Here is a 16,931-nt window from a genome sequence, read left to right on the forward strand (position 1 = left end):
ATGTAAAGACATTTTTTTTGTCAAAAAAAAAAAAATACAGAAAACTTTGTATTTTATTTTTGTCTGATTGTTTTTATTTTTAGCTGGAAAATCACAGAAACTTTCGGTTACTGACAGATATCAAATGAAACGATTAAGCCTCACAAACCCAAGCTAGCCGTAAAAAAAGACAAAAGGGAAATGCAAATACATGTTAAACATATCAGTGGAAGTAGAGGTAGAGTTAGCAGCATTACAAACAACAACTGAGCTTACATTTGACATTTCCTAGTCACCACCAAACTAATTATCATCAGCCTAATGATGAAGATTGAGCTTTGCGTTCTTGTTGTTCTACTGTATATTCTCCTAGCTACTGCGATCCCGTAATTATGTGAGTGTGCTGACTGACTGATGATGCCATTAACAGTGTTCGATTACAGATCTCTGCTAAAGCTGCACCACTTGTACCCAGTCAATGGAAATGTAAAGAGTACCTGGGTCAAGCTAAAGACGTGGGAGTCCAACATCTATGAATTATTCAACCACGTGTGAGTGTGAGTGCGCGAGTATCTGTTTTCAGGTGATAGCTGATAGCATCTGTACACGATACCTCATATCAACCAAGAGCTCTTTGTTACCAACAAAAGGAAGAGATGATCTATTGTAAACATTTCATGCAGCAGTCAAAACTCATTATGTGGATTCTTGATGGTGAAAGATGATGACAGTTTACGAGGCTGCTGTAATTTAAAAGCAGAAAGCACGAGACAGCGGAGGGCATGTCACATTTTGTCTGAAGCCACATGATTGTCTGTGCATCGAGAATCTGCAGACTTTTCATTTGTACAACTTGACTTCATAGGCGTCTTTGTAAAATTAAAAACTAAAAAAGTAGTAAAGCTTCACTTTCCCTCATTGTCACTCTGACCGCAGCGGCTCTAATGCCCGCTCTCAGCACTCGCAGCAGTCAGTAAAGGATATGAACTGTGAGCAAACAACGTGTCATCCACTGAAAAGGCGCTCAGCTGGTCTTTACTGAGCGTGTGTTTGATGTCTTCGATCAGCTGCAGGTCTTTTCTGTCTCTGCTGACGCTCCTGTCTGACGCTTTGCCTTCGATCTCCTCGTTGCGCGAGTCCTCCGGGCTTCCATCGTCAGACTTCGATGTTGTAAAATCAGTTGTTTCTGTAACTTCTCGACTTTGCTCGTCTGCTTTTCCCCACGTTTCATTGACATCTTCGGTTCCATGTGGGCTCGTGGACTGATTACCTTCTTCAGTCTGCGGCTCTGTTACATTGAAGTTGTTATCGATAGTTTTCTCATCAGGTTGGCTCTTAGAAACACTCGCAGGTTTTTCAGTGGCTGAATGAAGACTACCTGAAGTGCTTTCCACTTCAGTTTTGGAAAAAGCGTTTTCCTCATTAATTCCTTTCTCTGCACTTTCTTGACCGTTACACTCTTGAAGAGATCCCATGCTTCCTTTGTGCTCTTCTGACCTCATCTTCTGCAAGGCTGCAGACTCCTCCTCACTTTGTTCAGTTTGAGGTTTTAGTATTAAGTCTTTCACTTCAGCCTTCTCCTCCACTTGCAGTTCATCTTCAGCGTCCCTGTAGGCTTTCACCTCATCTTCAGACACCCTCACCATCTTGAGTGGACTGTCTGATCTTGGCAGCTCAGTAGATTTTGTCTCTTCTTTATTTGAGCTGGACACTGGAGTGTCAGTTATCTCCTCCCTCATATCCTCCAGTGGTTCAACAAATGTCTCGAAAAACTTTGATGACTGGTGCTTGTTGACCCAGTTACTGACTAGATCTGTGCTGTCTTCTGCTGCCAAGGCCTCTGGACTTTCTCTACCAGCTGCGACAGTCTCTTCTGTATAATCAGCCTCATTGTTTTGAGGTTTGAGCAGCACACTTGCTCCTTCCTCCGAGGCCTTACTCGCATCTTCTGCGTCTATTCCATTTTCTCCGTCGGCAGCAGAGAGATCACCACCAACTGCATTTTCGTCAGTCTGTGGGCATATGTCAGACTTTGTATCTTTGCTTTCTTCATCTAATTTGGAAGCCAGAACATCTAAGTCAACAGCAACTGGTGATTGTTCCTGATTCCCTGAAGAAACAGCTGCGACCTCATCCACGTTTTCCTCAGTGCTGCTCTCCTTTTTTACCAAGTCTGGCTCTTTGTTTTCATTATCACAGTCAGATTTGTTGCCATTTTGATCTTGTTCTGCTTCCTCGCCGTCTTTTCTGTCACCTAATTTAGGCTCCGCTTTCATTTCTGTACCTGCTGTCTCAGGCTGTGAGTTGCTTGGAGTTGATTCATCATTTTTTTCCACGCTGTCACCCTCAGCATCACGTTCTACCTCATCAGCCCCGGGAGCCTGATCAACCTCGTCAGTATCGTGTTTTTTAGCACCTTCTTCAGACTCCACTGCGACTTCTTTAATGTCTGCGCTCTCGTCGTCAGCAGGCCCGTCTGCTTTGCTTTCTTCATCACCCTCTTCTTTGGCTTTCAAGTCATTTTTGTCTTGTAATTGAGACTCTCCGTCGTCTTCATGATTATTGCTCTCGGCTTCAGTAGAGATCTCCCCGTTTTCAGCATTAATTTCTTCTTTTTCACTCGTGTTGCTGGTTTTTCCAGCATCTTGCTCAACACTCTCAGCCTCTGGCGTCGCATCAGCTGATTTAGTCCCATCTGCTGCTTCATTTGCACCAACATCTGCACTTTTCTCAGCTTCTTCTGTGGACTCAGATATTTCTTCTCCTCCTTCTACAGGTGCTTCACTTATGTCCTTTTCCTTGTCATCCTCTTCATCATGTTTGCTCTCTTTGTCTTCACTTTTCTCAGCTTTGTTCTGATTTTCTGATTTTTCTGCCTCATCATCAGTTTCTTGAACAGCTGGTTTACTCTCATTGTCATTGTCACCCTCACTTTTATCACCTACTTCAGATTCTTCCAGTTTGTTCTCAACACACTCACTGTTCTCATCATTTTCTGTCTTTTCTTCAAGTTTCTCGTCATCGGCGACTTTATCCTCCTCGCTCAAAGATTTCACAGCTTCTTCTTCGTCTTCCTTTGTTTTAAAGCCATTTTCAGCACTTTCTGCTGTGTTTTCCTGCTTGTCTGTCCCTTCATCTTCCTTACTTTCCTCATTACCCTCTTCCTCATTTTTAACCTTTTCATCATCATCTCTTTTCTCAGTATTTTCCTCTTCTCCTTTATCAGAGGTTACATGAGTTTGTTTCTCCTCCTCTTCTTTTCCACCCTCCTCAGTTTTCTCTTTGCCTTCCTTTTCACCTGTTTCCTCAGATGCTCCAGTCCTCCTCTCCTCTCGCAGCTCGCACTGTTCGTGACTCTCATCCTCTAATACTTGTTCTTCTTTAATGTCATCTTTACTGCTTTCTTCTATCGCATTTTCCTCACCCATATCTGCTATTTTTTCAACTGTGGTTTCTCCACTCCCACTTGGCGAGCTGCTCGAGTTCTCTGCATTGACTTCGGTTTCTGACCCTGCAGCTCTGTCCTCGCTGTCTGCCTGCTCCTCCTTTTCTGCGTCACTTACAGGTGCCTCTTCATAGCTGAGGGCCTCTTGCTCCTTTGAGGACTCTGCTTTTATCTCTATTGTTTCTCTGGCTGTCACTGCCTCTGCATTATCAGGCGCTGCTGTCTCATCAGTCTTTTTATCCGGCTCTGATGACTCATCCTCCTCACTGCTTTTTGCCCCTTGCCTGGTCTCGTCATGCTGAACGTCAGTCTCCTCAGCGGTTTTCTCCTTTCCTTCCTCTTCCTCTGCAGCCTCAGTATCAGCAGTTTCAGCTGGGGTTTCTTCAAGATGCTCAGTTGTCTTGTCATCTTGTGTCACATTTTCTTCTTTCGAAGGATGCAAAGCTTCACCCGTTTCCTCTGATTTATCCTCCTCTTCTGCAGCCTTGTCATCTTGCTCAACCTTCTCATCTTCAGTACTGTCGCTGTTCTCCTGAGGCTCCTGCTCATCATCTCCACTCTGTTCTTTGGTTTCGGGTAAATCTTCCTGTGTCTGTGCCACCACCACGTCACCAGCATCGCTTTCTTCACATTCTGCCTCTTCTGCAATGGTCTGCTGTTGTTCTGTAGGCGTGACAAGCTTGACTGGAGCTGCATCTGCAAAATACAAAATGGACTTTCAAAATAAAGAACAGTCTTTGTGCAGTTAATGAATTCATTCTAATAAAGATCTGATACCTTTGTTGTCCTGTTGAGGGCCTTTATGTGTGGACTCCTCCTCCTCCTCAGTGCTGGTGTCACTCAGCTCAGGCTCGGAGCTGCACTGGGACTCCTTCAGTATGGCTTCTGACAGTTTTTCTTGCACAGATTTGGCTTGAAAAATAAGGACCAGGACACTTGTGATCATCCTTCTCTGGGACATGTTAAAGCTTCAAAATTAATTTGTCTTTGATAACAACAACAATAAACACCAGTGCAGATTTATTTATCTCCTTTTTTAAGCAAACATCGTTTGTTCAAGTGCATCATAGCAATGGCACTGGACAAAAACCCACTCCTGCTTCAAAGAGGGTCAAGGAGCAAATAAGAAGTGTCCAGAATTTTAACCTCCTAAGACCTGAACTCTTTCACGACATGCATTTTTAATTTCTCTTTGCTTTTGGGCTGATTGGAACCTGATGAATGTAAAAACAAAAAATTACCTGATGTTTATTTTTTTACCTGATTTTGAGATCCACATATGAGGACATTCATTTAAATTTCGACAGTAACAGTATAATGTCCTCCTAAGTGGATATCAGGCCCTTGTAGAGCAAAATTTAGTATTTTGGTCCAGACAACCCAAAATGTAACGTCCACATATGTGGTCACAGGAGGTTAAATGACTGAGGAATTTAATATATTTCAGTGACAGATAAATATCTCTTTAATCCTTCCAGGTGAAAACACAAAAACAGTGCGAAGTCAGTGATTCTCGTCCATTTCTGCTTGTTCTGCTGTGGAAAAGTAACTTACTGCGCCCTGAAAACATTCGAGGTAAAAAGAAGGAAGGGAAAAACAAAGCAAATCTGCTTTTCTTTGTCATGCAAAAGCAGATTTTTTATGATAAATGAATGAATATGCAGCAGCTCTTCGCAGACGCATATTTTGAGCTGCTCTACAGTATGCAAATACTGGGATTTTTTCTTCACGGCTGCTTACTTCTTCCTCGCTGATTGCAGTTTCACCCCTGGTGTTGCTTGCCTTTGTTTACTTAACTATATATTTACACATTATTTTTAGAAACCCAAACCAAGACAAAAGTATATAAAAAAATGTGGAAAAAAGTAAAAAAATAAAATGTGGATCAGATAGAAAACGAATCATTGCGATGGCACACATGTATTTTTCCACTATTAAAGTTTTTATTTGAATCATTACACGCTGACGATATTGTAGCAGTATGACATTAAGCTATTCTGCTCTGATTGTATTACAGCGCCGTATTTAAAACATGTGACTAACTAGGTGGTCTTGAATGTTGTGTTTTTGTATATTCTTTGTTTTTTACTCACCTCTCTCCTGTTCCTCCTCCTGGTTGCCCTCCTCTACAGGCTTCTCAGCATCTTTGTCATCACTCTGTCTAGTCTCACTTCCTGAGGGGACGCTGGTGTCGGATATTTCTATCTCCGTGCTGTCCCCAGCACTGTCCATGTGCGAGTCTTGGGCTGCAGAAGACTCAGCTTCTGTGGCAACATCTTCTGGATTTGGTTCATCTTTTTCCTCGGGCTGAGCGATGGTTTCCTCCTGACTGTCCTCTTTCTGTTGCTTTGCCTTATTGTCCTCGTCGATGTCTCTTGTGGCTTCAGCATCACTCTCCTCATGCTCGCTGCCCGAGGAGCTGGAGCCTGAATGAGATCTCATGTCTGCGAGAAAGTTACACATGAACACCAATAAGTACTCTACAAGAAGGAAAATGCACATTTAAACATTTCAAAAGATGGTTTTGTTCTGTAATTAAAATACTTTGTGTCTTAAAAAAAAGATTTTAAATAGTTAAACATTGTACAGGGATTTAAGCTTTATGTGTACAACTAAGGTGATTCACCCACCATCCCTGTCATCATTGTCAGTCTCAGAGGCATCCCTCTCTTTAACCTGCCTATCTGTTGCACTGGTTGGAGATGGGGATTTCTCTTCTTTTGCCTCCTCTGCAGCTCCCTCATCATCTGCTTCAAAGTCTTCTTCATAATCTGAAGCAGAGAATTACAGATACAGACTTCGGTATGCGCGGCACACAAATCTTTAGTTTGTGCTCAGATGCACCAGTTTTTGTACCACCTCTGCCTTTTTCCTCATCGAGCGCTCTTTCTTCTTTGACCGGAGTCTCCATGTTCTGCGGCTCACTGGTTTCACCCTCCAAGTGGGAGCCAGCATCCTCCCCAGTCCTCTCGGTCTCCATCTCACCTTCATCTTTTGGGCTGTTGACTGATTCCTCTCTTCTTGTATCCTCCTTGATCCTCTTTGGTGGAGGAGTGGGCTTTTTGTCCAGTCCCATTGCTATGATGCATCTGAACAATGAGCAAGAAGTCTGTTTAAAAAGTAATTTTGTTCCTGTTTAAATAAATAAATCAATAAACCACCCAGAGAACGAGTGGGGTGCATTCAAACCACCACACTGAACACAGTAATCTGCCTATGTTGTAGTTCATTTATATTCTAATTTCACTTTAAAATCATCAGTATGCAGGGATAATCTTGTTGAACAAACTGTGTATCACAAAGTTTCTTTCCACAGAGCTTATTTTGTGGATTTATCCAAAATCCCACCGGCTTTCTTTCCAGGATAACCAAGGCGGGCTAACTTCTAAGTTGGCCTCCAAAAAAAGGTCATCCATGGGACACTCTAGCCACTGTGGACTGCTTAAATATAGAGCTACAACTAGCAGACCATTAGTTTAATGTGCAATAACATTTGAAAATGGGGAAAACAGTTTATATGGTCGAAAAATGCCAATTAATTTTGCTGCCAGCCCGTTTAAAGCTCAAACACGGTCCTGTTAGACTAAATACACACTACATGGTTTGGTTTCCAGAAGACTGTAATGTTTGTTGTAAAACCAGGCTCTCTGCTTTCTCTACACGCAGTTTATATGCTAAACTACAGTGGCTGACAGAAGCTTATCATTTATTCATGAGTAAAAATGTTAAACTTTTCCTTTCACATGTCTCCTTTTTGTTGTTCACTTTGTTTTATATTCAACCTTTTGACCTGATGAATGTAAAAACAAAGAATTACCAGATTTTTTTTTTTACCTATTTTTTGTTTCTGAGAAAAATTAGAGCCACATATGAGGATATTCGTTTAAAATTTAAATAGAACAGTAGCAGTACAATGTCCTCGTAAGTGGATATCAGGCCTTTGAAGAGCAAAACGGAGTATTTTGGTCTAAATAACCCAAAATGTGATGTCCACATATGTGGACGCAGGTCCTAGGAGGTTAAAGCTTCTGTAGAGATCTCACTTGTAGCATGGAGAGGCCCCCTCGACGCCGGTGAAGCCAAAGTGCCCGTGTTTGCCGCCGAGTCGTGAGCCTTTCCTGTGTTTGAACTCGCAGCAGGAGCTCAGCCGCTCCACCTGCAGCCCATTCAGGAAGAAGGTCAAGCTGAACGGGAAGCCTCTGTGTCGACGTGAAATAAACTGGAAAGTTTCTGAAGCAGAAATGATGAGGCACAAAAAGACATTCTGAATGGTTTGGGGTATCTGTCAGTATATATTTATATATACAAATCCAACAAACACAACCCGGTTTCACACACTGACCCCCTTCATGAAGCTTTCCCTTGTACACACACAGGTTCTCTCCTCCACAGTGCTGCTGAAACACTTTGACGTCGTCCCTCATGTCGGTCAGGTCGCTGGAAAGACGCACCGTTTTGCCAAAGTACACCATGTTGACACACACTCTGCTTTGGTGAACAGAGCTCCTCAGCAGTGGGGCGTCCTGGGTGGAAAAAGTGACACGTTTTTGGTGTGTTATTTACTGATTAAAGATATTTTACATTTATATTTGAACTTCCTGATCCAAACTCTGATGTTAGCGATACACAGAGGTGGATGAGATTTGTTTCTATATCATAAATATAATCAAGGACGCATTAATACTATTCATTTGTCAACTTTGTCATGAACTGTCTCAGAAAATGCGTGCCATGCACAGGAAATGCTATTTGTTGTTCCCGATTTATCCAAAGGAAGTGCGGTTTAATGTTTGTTGTGGATACTTTTGTTGCCAGGGAAATAACGAGGACAGATAAAGACCTAACTCACGTCAGCTCCACTGGAGGCGGTGGTCGGGCGCAGTCTGCGGCCTCTGACAGTACTGCTGGCAGTGCCCTTTAACCCTCTCTCTTTCCTCTTCATAGCTGGAGGCACCGGAGTGACAAAGTTGTTGATAACTGGGAGGCAATAGGGCGAGATGCCATGGGAGGCCTCCACTGCAGTCAAACGTCTCCGAGGCTCTTTGTCCATCTGGTAGGAAGGTTAATGCAGTCTTTACTCTGGTTCTGCTGATACTGATGCTCTGTGATTGTGGCTTCTCTCCATGCAGTCAACTATAGGTGTGATTCTATCAATTATTTTTCATGCTAAGGCCTACATCTATATCTCTACACTTCTAATAGGTAGTTTCCAAAAATACAGTATGAAAAAAAAGAAATTGCAACTTCATATCGCTTGAAAATCTAATTTGTCTACAGAGAAAACGCTGTGACTCATATACAGGTGAGTATCTTGAGTCTCACACTCACAGTGCAGTTGAATGGCAGGTGGTTGTCATGAGAGGATTGGAGCAGTCTGTAAGGGGAGCTGTGTCTGACCGAAGCCGTGGTGCTGTTACTGTGGATCGGTTTCAAGCGCACGGGCCTCTGCATCTTCCCCGGGGCCGTGTTGGGTCGAGATGAGCTCGGCTAAAAATCGTGTTACAGACATTCAGTTTGCATTCTGCTAATTATGCAGTTCTGCTAATCTGCACTGCTCCTGAACCGTCACTATGGTGCGCTTTTACAGTGATGCCATACTGTGTTTCCTTTAACACAAGACGACCTGCTCATTATGTTGGTGTTTTGTGAAATGAAGCGTATTTGCTATTCAAACTTTTCTTTCCTCGGGCTTGTCATTCGTTGCTGAATGTAAAAAGCAGTTATTTTCTAATCTAATCTTTATCTTTTAATTATATTTTATTCTTGGTAGTATAATCACATTGTTTAAATCGTTTTTTAATTTTTTTTTTATTGTTAGCGATCTTTAACGTCTCCCACTACTTTTAAAAACTGCAAACTTCTTAATAAACTCACAAGAAATCATGATGACAATAAACGTATTCAAAATGCATGTTAGCTATTAGCAACAAATCCCCATCGATGTATATCAGGCAAGGCTCAGCATGCTGTAGTATGTGATTTCTGTTGAGTTAATGTGGGGGTCAAAGACAGGAGCGATCACAGCGATCAAAGACAGGATTACTGGCTCTATTTATTCTGGCATCAAGGTGTGTGACTTTTTATGTTTCAAAGATAACACACAGCTAATCCCAGCACTTCACTCTGAACACTCGTCTGCGCACAAAACAAACAGCTGAAGCTGGAAGTCTTCATACTAAAATGGCAGTGTCAGTATAAACATGGCAACTATCAGGATGCACAGGTTATAACATACACTATAGCAGTTTCTCACCTGGACATCATCTCCTTACCTGCAGGTCAGATTTTCCATGTTTGCTCAGGTAACATTATTTGTGTCACAAAGAATGCAAATTTTTTCTGCCCCTCTATAAGATGACAATTAAGAACCAAAACAAAACAGCGGACTAACTAATTGACTAAATGCAAGTTCTTCAATGAAATAATCAGTTCTACATTTTGGAAAATGCAAGATGTTTGCTTCTTAAGAGTTAGACTAGAATCTAAGAACGTAATAAAAATATAATCCAAGCCTTAAAAGGAGGTGACCTGAGATGAACAACGGGACATACTACACTGTATGTTTCTTTATTTCCTACAAAATACACCAAAATGCAGAAGCAGTGTGTGAAACACGCCATGATTCAATGACCTTTAGCAGCAATAACTTGAAGTTTACTGTTTTCATCTCTCACATCACTGGGGAGTAATTTCGGCCTGCTCTTCTGTACAGTGTTGCTTCAGTTCACTGAGTTTTGCAGGCATTTGTTTAAATGCAGCTCTCTTCAGGTCCCTCTATAGTATTTCAGTCGGGTTGCAGTCTGCACCACCTTGATTTTCTTGTTCAGTCACGCTCTTGTAGGTTTGCTGCTGTTCTTGGACTCAGTTTCCCGTTTCATGGCACAGTTTGGTTCAAGCTTCTGTTGTTGGACAGGTGGACTCACATTTGTAACTCTAGAATATTTGTACTGGTATAAAGGGATCAACGACTGGAGGTGCCTGTGGCTGCAGAACAAGCCCAAACCCAACTCCAGCAATGTGCTTGACTGTTAACACGAGGTATCTGTGGTGATGTTCTTTGTTTGGTGCTGAGCGTTATGGCCAAACATCTTCACTTTGGTGTCATCTGTCCAAAGGATGTTTTCCACATGTGAATGATCTTTCTCACTGTAGAATGATGGACTTCAAATTATTTGAAACTCGACTTATACTCATTGATGTCCTCCTCCCTTGGTTTTGTGTTAACACGCACCTGAAGGCTTCACACCAGCAAACTGCCAAAACTTCTGCTTTTTTACAGATGCTCACACTTGCTGGTGATGAGTTCATTGCATTTGATAGGCAGCACCTGTCTGCTACTTAGCCTCCCATGGAAGGAGGAACAGTGTAGTTGGTACACTGATTCTGTTTTATGGCTTCATTTTTGTTAAATATATCAGGACAATGTGCTGCTTTTCATCTGAGGTTGTTTTTCAAATGATTTTTTACAACCTAGTGACTTTTTATTCTGTTTTATGTGCATAAAACCTTAATAGAATAGAAAGGGTGTGCTTTCTTATCTTATCTTATCTATATGTCCGTATCTATATCTATCTAACAGTCATCTATAAACTCAGTACTTGCATATACAAAAGAACACTGATTTCTTATATATTTATTGCACTAAATGAATGTATTATTTATCAGAGCAGTTCTGTTCCCAGTTTCAGTGTACACTACAGTTTCATCTATTTCCACAAATAAATACATAAATAATCGTCTCTCCCACTTACACTGACGAGCTTAAAATTGCTTCTTCAACAAAAGGTTGCTGCTTGGAACTCATACATAATTCTTGTAAAACCATCAGTGTAATTTTTATCATTGTATCATGTTTAAAGACACTAATCTACTTTGTATGATTAATTACACAGTCACACTTTAAACAATAAACACTGAAGCAGTAGATTTAATAAAAACATCCTTTTACCCACCGACTCAGAGGAGTCAGAGTGCTCCCCCTCGGGCCCAGAGTGCTGTTTCCGGATGCCCCTGGCACCCTCGGGAGGGTGTGGAGACAGGATGTGCACAATGCCTTCCTCATACCTTTGAGAGCGCTCCACCTGCCAAACAACACCATTCATTATTATATAGTATGTAGTGATATATGAGAAGTTTTCCAGTATAAATTAGGAATCCTACAAAATAGGGCAGCAAAGCAGTGTTTATATGTTAAAGACGTACCTTGATCTTATGCACTCTTTCCCTCCTTGCAAACTCCTCCAGTTTTCTTTTGATCTCGATTTGGTGGAGACGCTGTGTGGGTGGAAAAAGGACAAATTATCAGGATTTATTGCATGAGGAAAATTACACAGATTACATGACAGTGTTTTTTCCTTTGACTTTGTCTCATTTACATCGTGTTCTTCCCACCTCCATCTCTAGCACCTTGTGGAAAATAGCCTGTGCCAGACATTCTCGAACGTGTCTCTGGTGCGCTCTCTGGATCAGCTTGTGTCTGTACTCCTTGTCCGGGACAATGCGCCCACTCCTGGTGATCTAATAATAACAATAATATCAACAAAATTCAACCCGTCGATCGATATTTTTAACTGAATTTCATAATTTTGCTTTAAAAACCTAAACGCACCAGTCCCGCTCTCTGCAGGTGTCTCCTGATTCGAGTGTTGCTAAAGTATCCAGCAAGATGTTTGTCTGTGAGGCTGTTGTAGGTCGAAAGAAGTCTGCAGAGACAAAAACACAAGTATTTAATCCCAGTCAGCACTAAACAGCCACAGTTCAGGTGAGGGGGAGCGTGTAAGCCGTGTGTTGATTAAAGCTATCGGAAAACCGGAACCCTGATCAAATGCTTTACTGGGGCACAGCGCCGTGTTTGTTTGTTGGCAGTTGTTCTCTTGTCCTCATTAACGAGACATCAGCTCGTCCCCAGAGTGGCCTGTGTGAAAGCAGTATTTTTTTTCCAATACAGATTTGATTTCCACCGGCATTTGTGTACGACACAACAGGATCTTACAATTATAGAGTCTGTTACAGGTGTCCGATTACCTACAGGAATGAGAGGGAACGGCACACTTAGCCCGGGCTGCACTGGGCTTGTTTGTTTCTGGTGCCCTGGATAACAGCACTGCATTTAAAACTGTCATTCTAGACGTGAGTTTTTTATGAGCAGGTGACGTGGAGGCACATGGCTGCAAAGCAGTTAAGAGGCATCCTACTTGTCATGACAGAGCTTGATGAGCTCTTATTAGTCTTTGCAAATAAGGAATAAGGAGTCAAGCAGTTTAAAAAAATAGTTTATGTTACAGTATGAAGGTATCCTGTAGACAAAAATCATACTGTGTGCATTCTCTTATATACCAGTATGGGGAAAATGCAGCAGCACAGAGAATCTCACCTGTGTGTGTGCACATCTCGTATCCTTGTTTTAACACTTATTTATACACACACTATCTAAACTTGTATTTCCTTAACTTAAAGTCTGTCACCCATCGCTGTGCATTGCGTTAAAACCACTGAGAGTGTTTTCCTCTGAAATGTGGTGCATTAAAAGTAGCATTAGATGGAAAACCTCAAATCTGAATTCATGGTGAAACTTCAGTTTCAGCTTCTTTCTGGTTCTAGTGTCACTTCTTGTTCATAATAAAGTGTGTAGCAAAGCTGCCGATGAAGTTTTCTTTGACTCATTTATGGGTTTGAGTGGACCCATTAGCACACACAATTAATAACATTTGCCTCATTGGTGACTATATTGACAGACACTGTGGGTGACTCACAACCACTTTTAAACTGTTTCTATAAGCAGGGCAGGCATAGTTTAAGAATTAAATGGGCTTTCTTGCTATTATGCAGCTTGATCTTTAATATTATCATGAAGTCAATTTCCAGCTTTTCAAGCAGTTGAAAAACATGAAAAGAAATGTGCTGAGGTTAACTGGCGTAAAGCCTCCGAGGGGGGGAATCAAAACTCATGCAGCTTTAACCAAGCGGCTCCCTCCCTCCTCTTTGAATGAAAAACACATAAATTGCTCTTACCCTGAGTTGAGGTGACTCATGGCTTTCAGTCTGCCCTCTCTTTAAAATCCCCCCCAGCGTCTGAGATATGGAGGCAGGGCACTCGGTGCTCGTTGGGAGACGTTCAGGTTTACGTGATGTCAGAACAGACGGGAGTTGTTATAAAGTGAGGAAGGTAAATTTTGAGCGGAGTCGGACTGAAGCTGCACTTCTCCCACAGCGGAACTGATGACAGTCCCTGGTTGCCATGGCGAATCACGTGACGAGTCTGCCAGCAGGGCTGGTTTCCACTTACAGATTCCCACTGACACACGCACACGTCCGTCCCAAACTAATGATTTATATACATCTGTCAGTTTTTCATTAAGAGCACCAACTACTTCTGTCGGTTAGCTTCCTTAATTTGTTTATTATTTATTTTATTGTAACCTTAAATGATGAGAAAACAAAATAAGAAGCAGTTAGTTATCTGTTGTTGTTATTAATGCCACTGTTTAATTTGCACTTTGGTCAGCGCCCTGTTGTTATTAATTTGCTTTATAAATGAATAAATAAAAAAAAAAATAGTTACAAGTTTCACATTGAAAATCTTGTTTAAGCACATTTGCAAAATATATTTTTTGACAAATGGACAAAAGCCCTTTTGAGACATAAAATATATGATTATAAGTGATAGATATTCTAATAGCAGGAAAAGCTTCAATGTGAAGCAAAGCTTAACTTTTTGTGCAAAGTTATCTTACTAATGCAGTGAAGTGAAATATACAAACCTATCAAATTGATATAAATATGCTCTTTTATTGCATAGATTGAGATTTAAGAACCATGTTTGACTATGGACTAAATAAATAATGTACTTATTTTTTAATATATCTACCTACCTTTTATCTGTGTATGTACTTTGTAGTAGTTTTCAACTTGTAAAGCACTTTTTAAAGCTGAAAGTACAGACAGAGGGTTTAAGTCTTATTTCTCTATGTTTTAAAAACTTGTAATACAACTTATATCCTGTAATAAAAAAACTGTTCTCATGTGAATGCCAGGTTTTAAATTATTTTAATACCGCTTTAGATGAAGAATTTGTATGTGCACAGAAGCAGTGTGTGAAAAACCAAGTACACCTGAAGCACCTTCAGAAGCAATAATTGTTTTCTGTGTTTGCAAGTATATTTATGCACAGCTGTCTTAAGGTCTCCTCACAGCATTAAAGCCATGCTGAGGTCTGAACTTTGACTGGGCCATTGCAACAACTTGATCCTTTCCTGTTTCATTCAGCCTCTTATAGATTTGTTGTTGTTCTTATGATCATCGTCCTGATGAATGATCTGGTTTGGTCCAAGTTTTGGCTGTTGGACAGACGGCCTCACATTTGACTCCAAAATACTTTGGTAGCAGAGGAAAAAAGCCAAACTTGGTCAGTCTTTTCAAATAGCCCTGTTATGAACTTTAACACTTACTGAGGCCTCCAGAGCCTGAGCTATAACTCTTGGGCTTCTCGGTGTTCTGTGTTTTTGTTCATCTGAGGTTTTGTTTAACTCATTTTAAGACCTGTTTTTGTCCTGGTACCAAAAACCTTACTGAGTGAGGGCATACGTGATTAACTGTAACTTTGTATTATAAGATACAAGTTGTATTGCAAGTTTTCATTAGTAACTTATTCAACTTTTGGCCCATAATGTTACAAAAGTTGAAGAAACTTTATCATAACATTTGTCTATTTGTAAGACAATCATGTTGTTCTCTTTACAATGAAGATCAAATATTAAAATCTGAAGAACCTCTAGCATCTTATGTAATGTTGCTTTACAGCCCATGGCTCTCTTATATTTCCGCATAACTGCTTTTGAAATTCACAGCTGTAATATTGGATCTTTATATTTAATAAAAACATGAAGAAATCTAATATTTTTGTGTCATTTGTTTAAAGGGTCCCTCTTTAGCTGTTGTTGGGACTGTTAAAATCACAGTGTTTTAGGTTTAGCTTTCTATTCAGAACTAAAATAAGCAAATCTTTAAACACCACTATATCATTTCAAAAACAATCTGTTTAGATTGCAACAAATCAACAAACAAACATAGAAAAGGAGTTAAGTTAATGGGCTAAATATTAAAAGTTAATAAAACACAATATATTTATGCTCACAATGTGATGCTACTAGCGAGCATTGTCAGTGTCCCTGGGAATCTAAAATGGTGAGTGTAGCACAGTCCTGCTGCTGTGGAAATTCCCTGAGTGGAAGCTACAGTGGCGTGAAAATCAGTGCTCTCCCCTTCATGACTGATTCTTAGTGATGGCTGAATATGTGAGCTGTACTAAACCCGTAGACCTGAACAATCACTGGTCCAGTGGCAAAACCATCACTTTCCACCACCATCAACAAATCCACAGTGGGACTGGAGTGGGGTCTGTAGGTCCTCTGTGGCCCTCTTGTGGAAATGTGAACAACTGTTGTAATTATGGGTTTTTAAAAAAACATTATTATTATTATTTTTATTTATTTTTTACCACAATGCACCATAATTTTTATATTGATGTAGTAGCATGTTTCAGGTCTGAAGGCAGCGCTTCATTAAATGTTTGAGCAAATGTAAACGGTATATTTGCTCAAATGTTTATCTTCCGTATTACTGATTAATTAAGTGTTGCATCAGTTGCTTCTTATCCTCCAGCCTCTAATTACGTTGTTATTGTATGACACATAATGTCAGACATCACTGAGTTCTCTGAAAAAGCTCAATTTCATAATCACTTGATGGCTTGTCAATTCCAGGGTTAGCCAGGGAGGGGAGCCATGCTACTATCTGGCTCACAAGAGAGGATCAATCTGTGCTTTTGTACTCAGCTGCTCTACACGGTTCAAATATTCAACAGGAGATACAGACATGCAACCTGTAAATAGATCACTGTGTGCACAGGAGGGTCAGTGGTCAGAATTGATGCTGTTGCTGAACAGCATCCCCCTTTTTCTTGGAGGTTTTCTTGTCAGCATCCTTCTACAAGTAAAGACGTTCAGCAGGGTCTTTAATGTCCTGCCTGAGAGAAGAACCACAGTAGGTTTAGGCATCAGAAACTGTATTTCAACATGCCATACCTGCACACCATCTGTAATGCTCCCTGGTTAAGAATTGGGGGAATTTTTTTTCACATATATTTGATAAATTCAGCTTGATAAGCTGATGATTAATGAGCAGAACTGCAGTGTGTGACTGTTCACAAATATTATCCTGAAGCAAAGTTAACCGCACATGTAACAAATAATCTTTTCTGGCACAGATTCACTAAAGTACTGGAAACATTTCTGAGATTTGGGCCCATATTGACATGATAGCATCACACAATTGCTGCAGATTTGTTGGCTGCACATCGGTGATTTGAATCTCCTTTTCCACCTCATCTCAAAGGTGTTCTACTGGATTGAGATCTGGTGACTGTGGAGGCCTTTGTGAATTCATTGTCATGTTATGGAAACCAGTTTGAGATGATGTAAGCTTTGTGACATGGAGTGTTATCCTGCTG

The 16,931-nt window shown here is 40.8% G+C and overlaps 1 protein-coding gene across 1 annotated transcript; it reads right to left on the bottom strand.

Moving 5' to 3' along the window:
• Nucleotides 1-56: 56 nt before the first annotated feature.
• erich3 (glutamate-rich 3) lies at nt 57-13,664 on the bottom strand. Its single transcript, XM_005946500.2, has 14 exons — nt 13,436-13,664; nt 12,033-12,126; nt 11,816-11,941; nt 11,627-11,698; nt 11,377-11,505; nt 8,753-8,911; nt 8,274-8,474; nt 7,767-7,947; nt 7,468-7,654; nt 6,284-6,513; nt 6,055-6,195; nt 5,518-5,868; nt 4,202-4,336; nt 57-4,120 (listed from the first exon to the last, which is right to left on the bottom strand). The coding sequence occupies exons 1-14, from the start codon at nt 13,453-13,455 to the stop codon at nt 921-923; spliced, it is 5,226 nt and encodes a 1,741-aa protein (XP_005946562.1). The 5' UTR covers nt 13,456-13,664; the 3' UTR covers nt 57-920.
• Between the last annotated feature and the right edge of the window lie 3,267 nt (nt 13,665-16,931).

This window comes from Haplochromis burtoni, unplaced genomic scaffold, assembly GCF_018398535.1.
Source record: "Haplochromis burtoni strain Fernald_Lab_line unplaced genomic scaffold, NCSU_Asbu1 Contig_468, whole genome shotgun sequence".
Lineage (NCBI taxonomy): Eukaryota > Metazoa > Chordata > Actinopteri > Cichliformes > Cichlidae > Haplochromis > Haplochromis burtoni.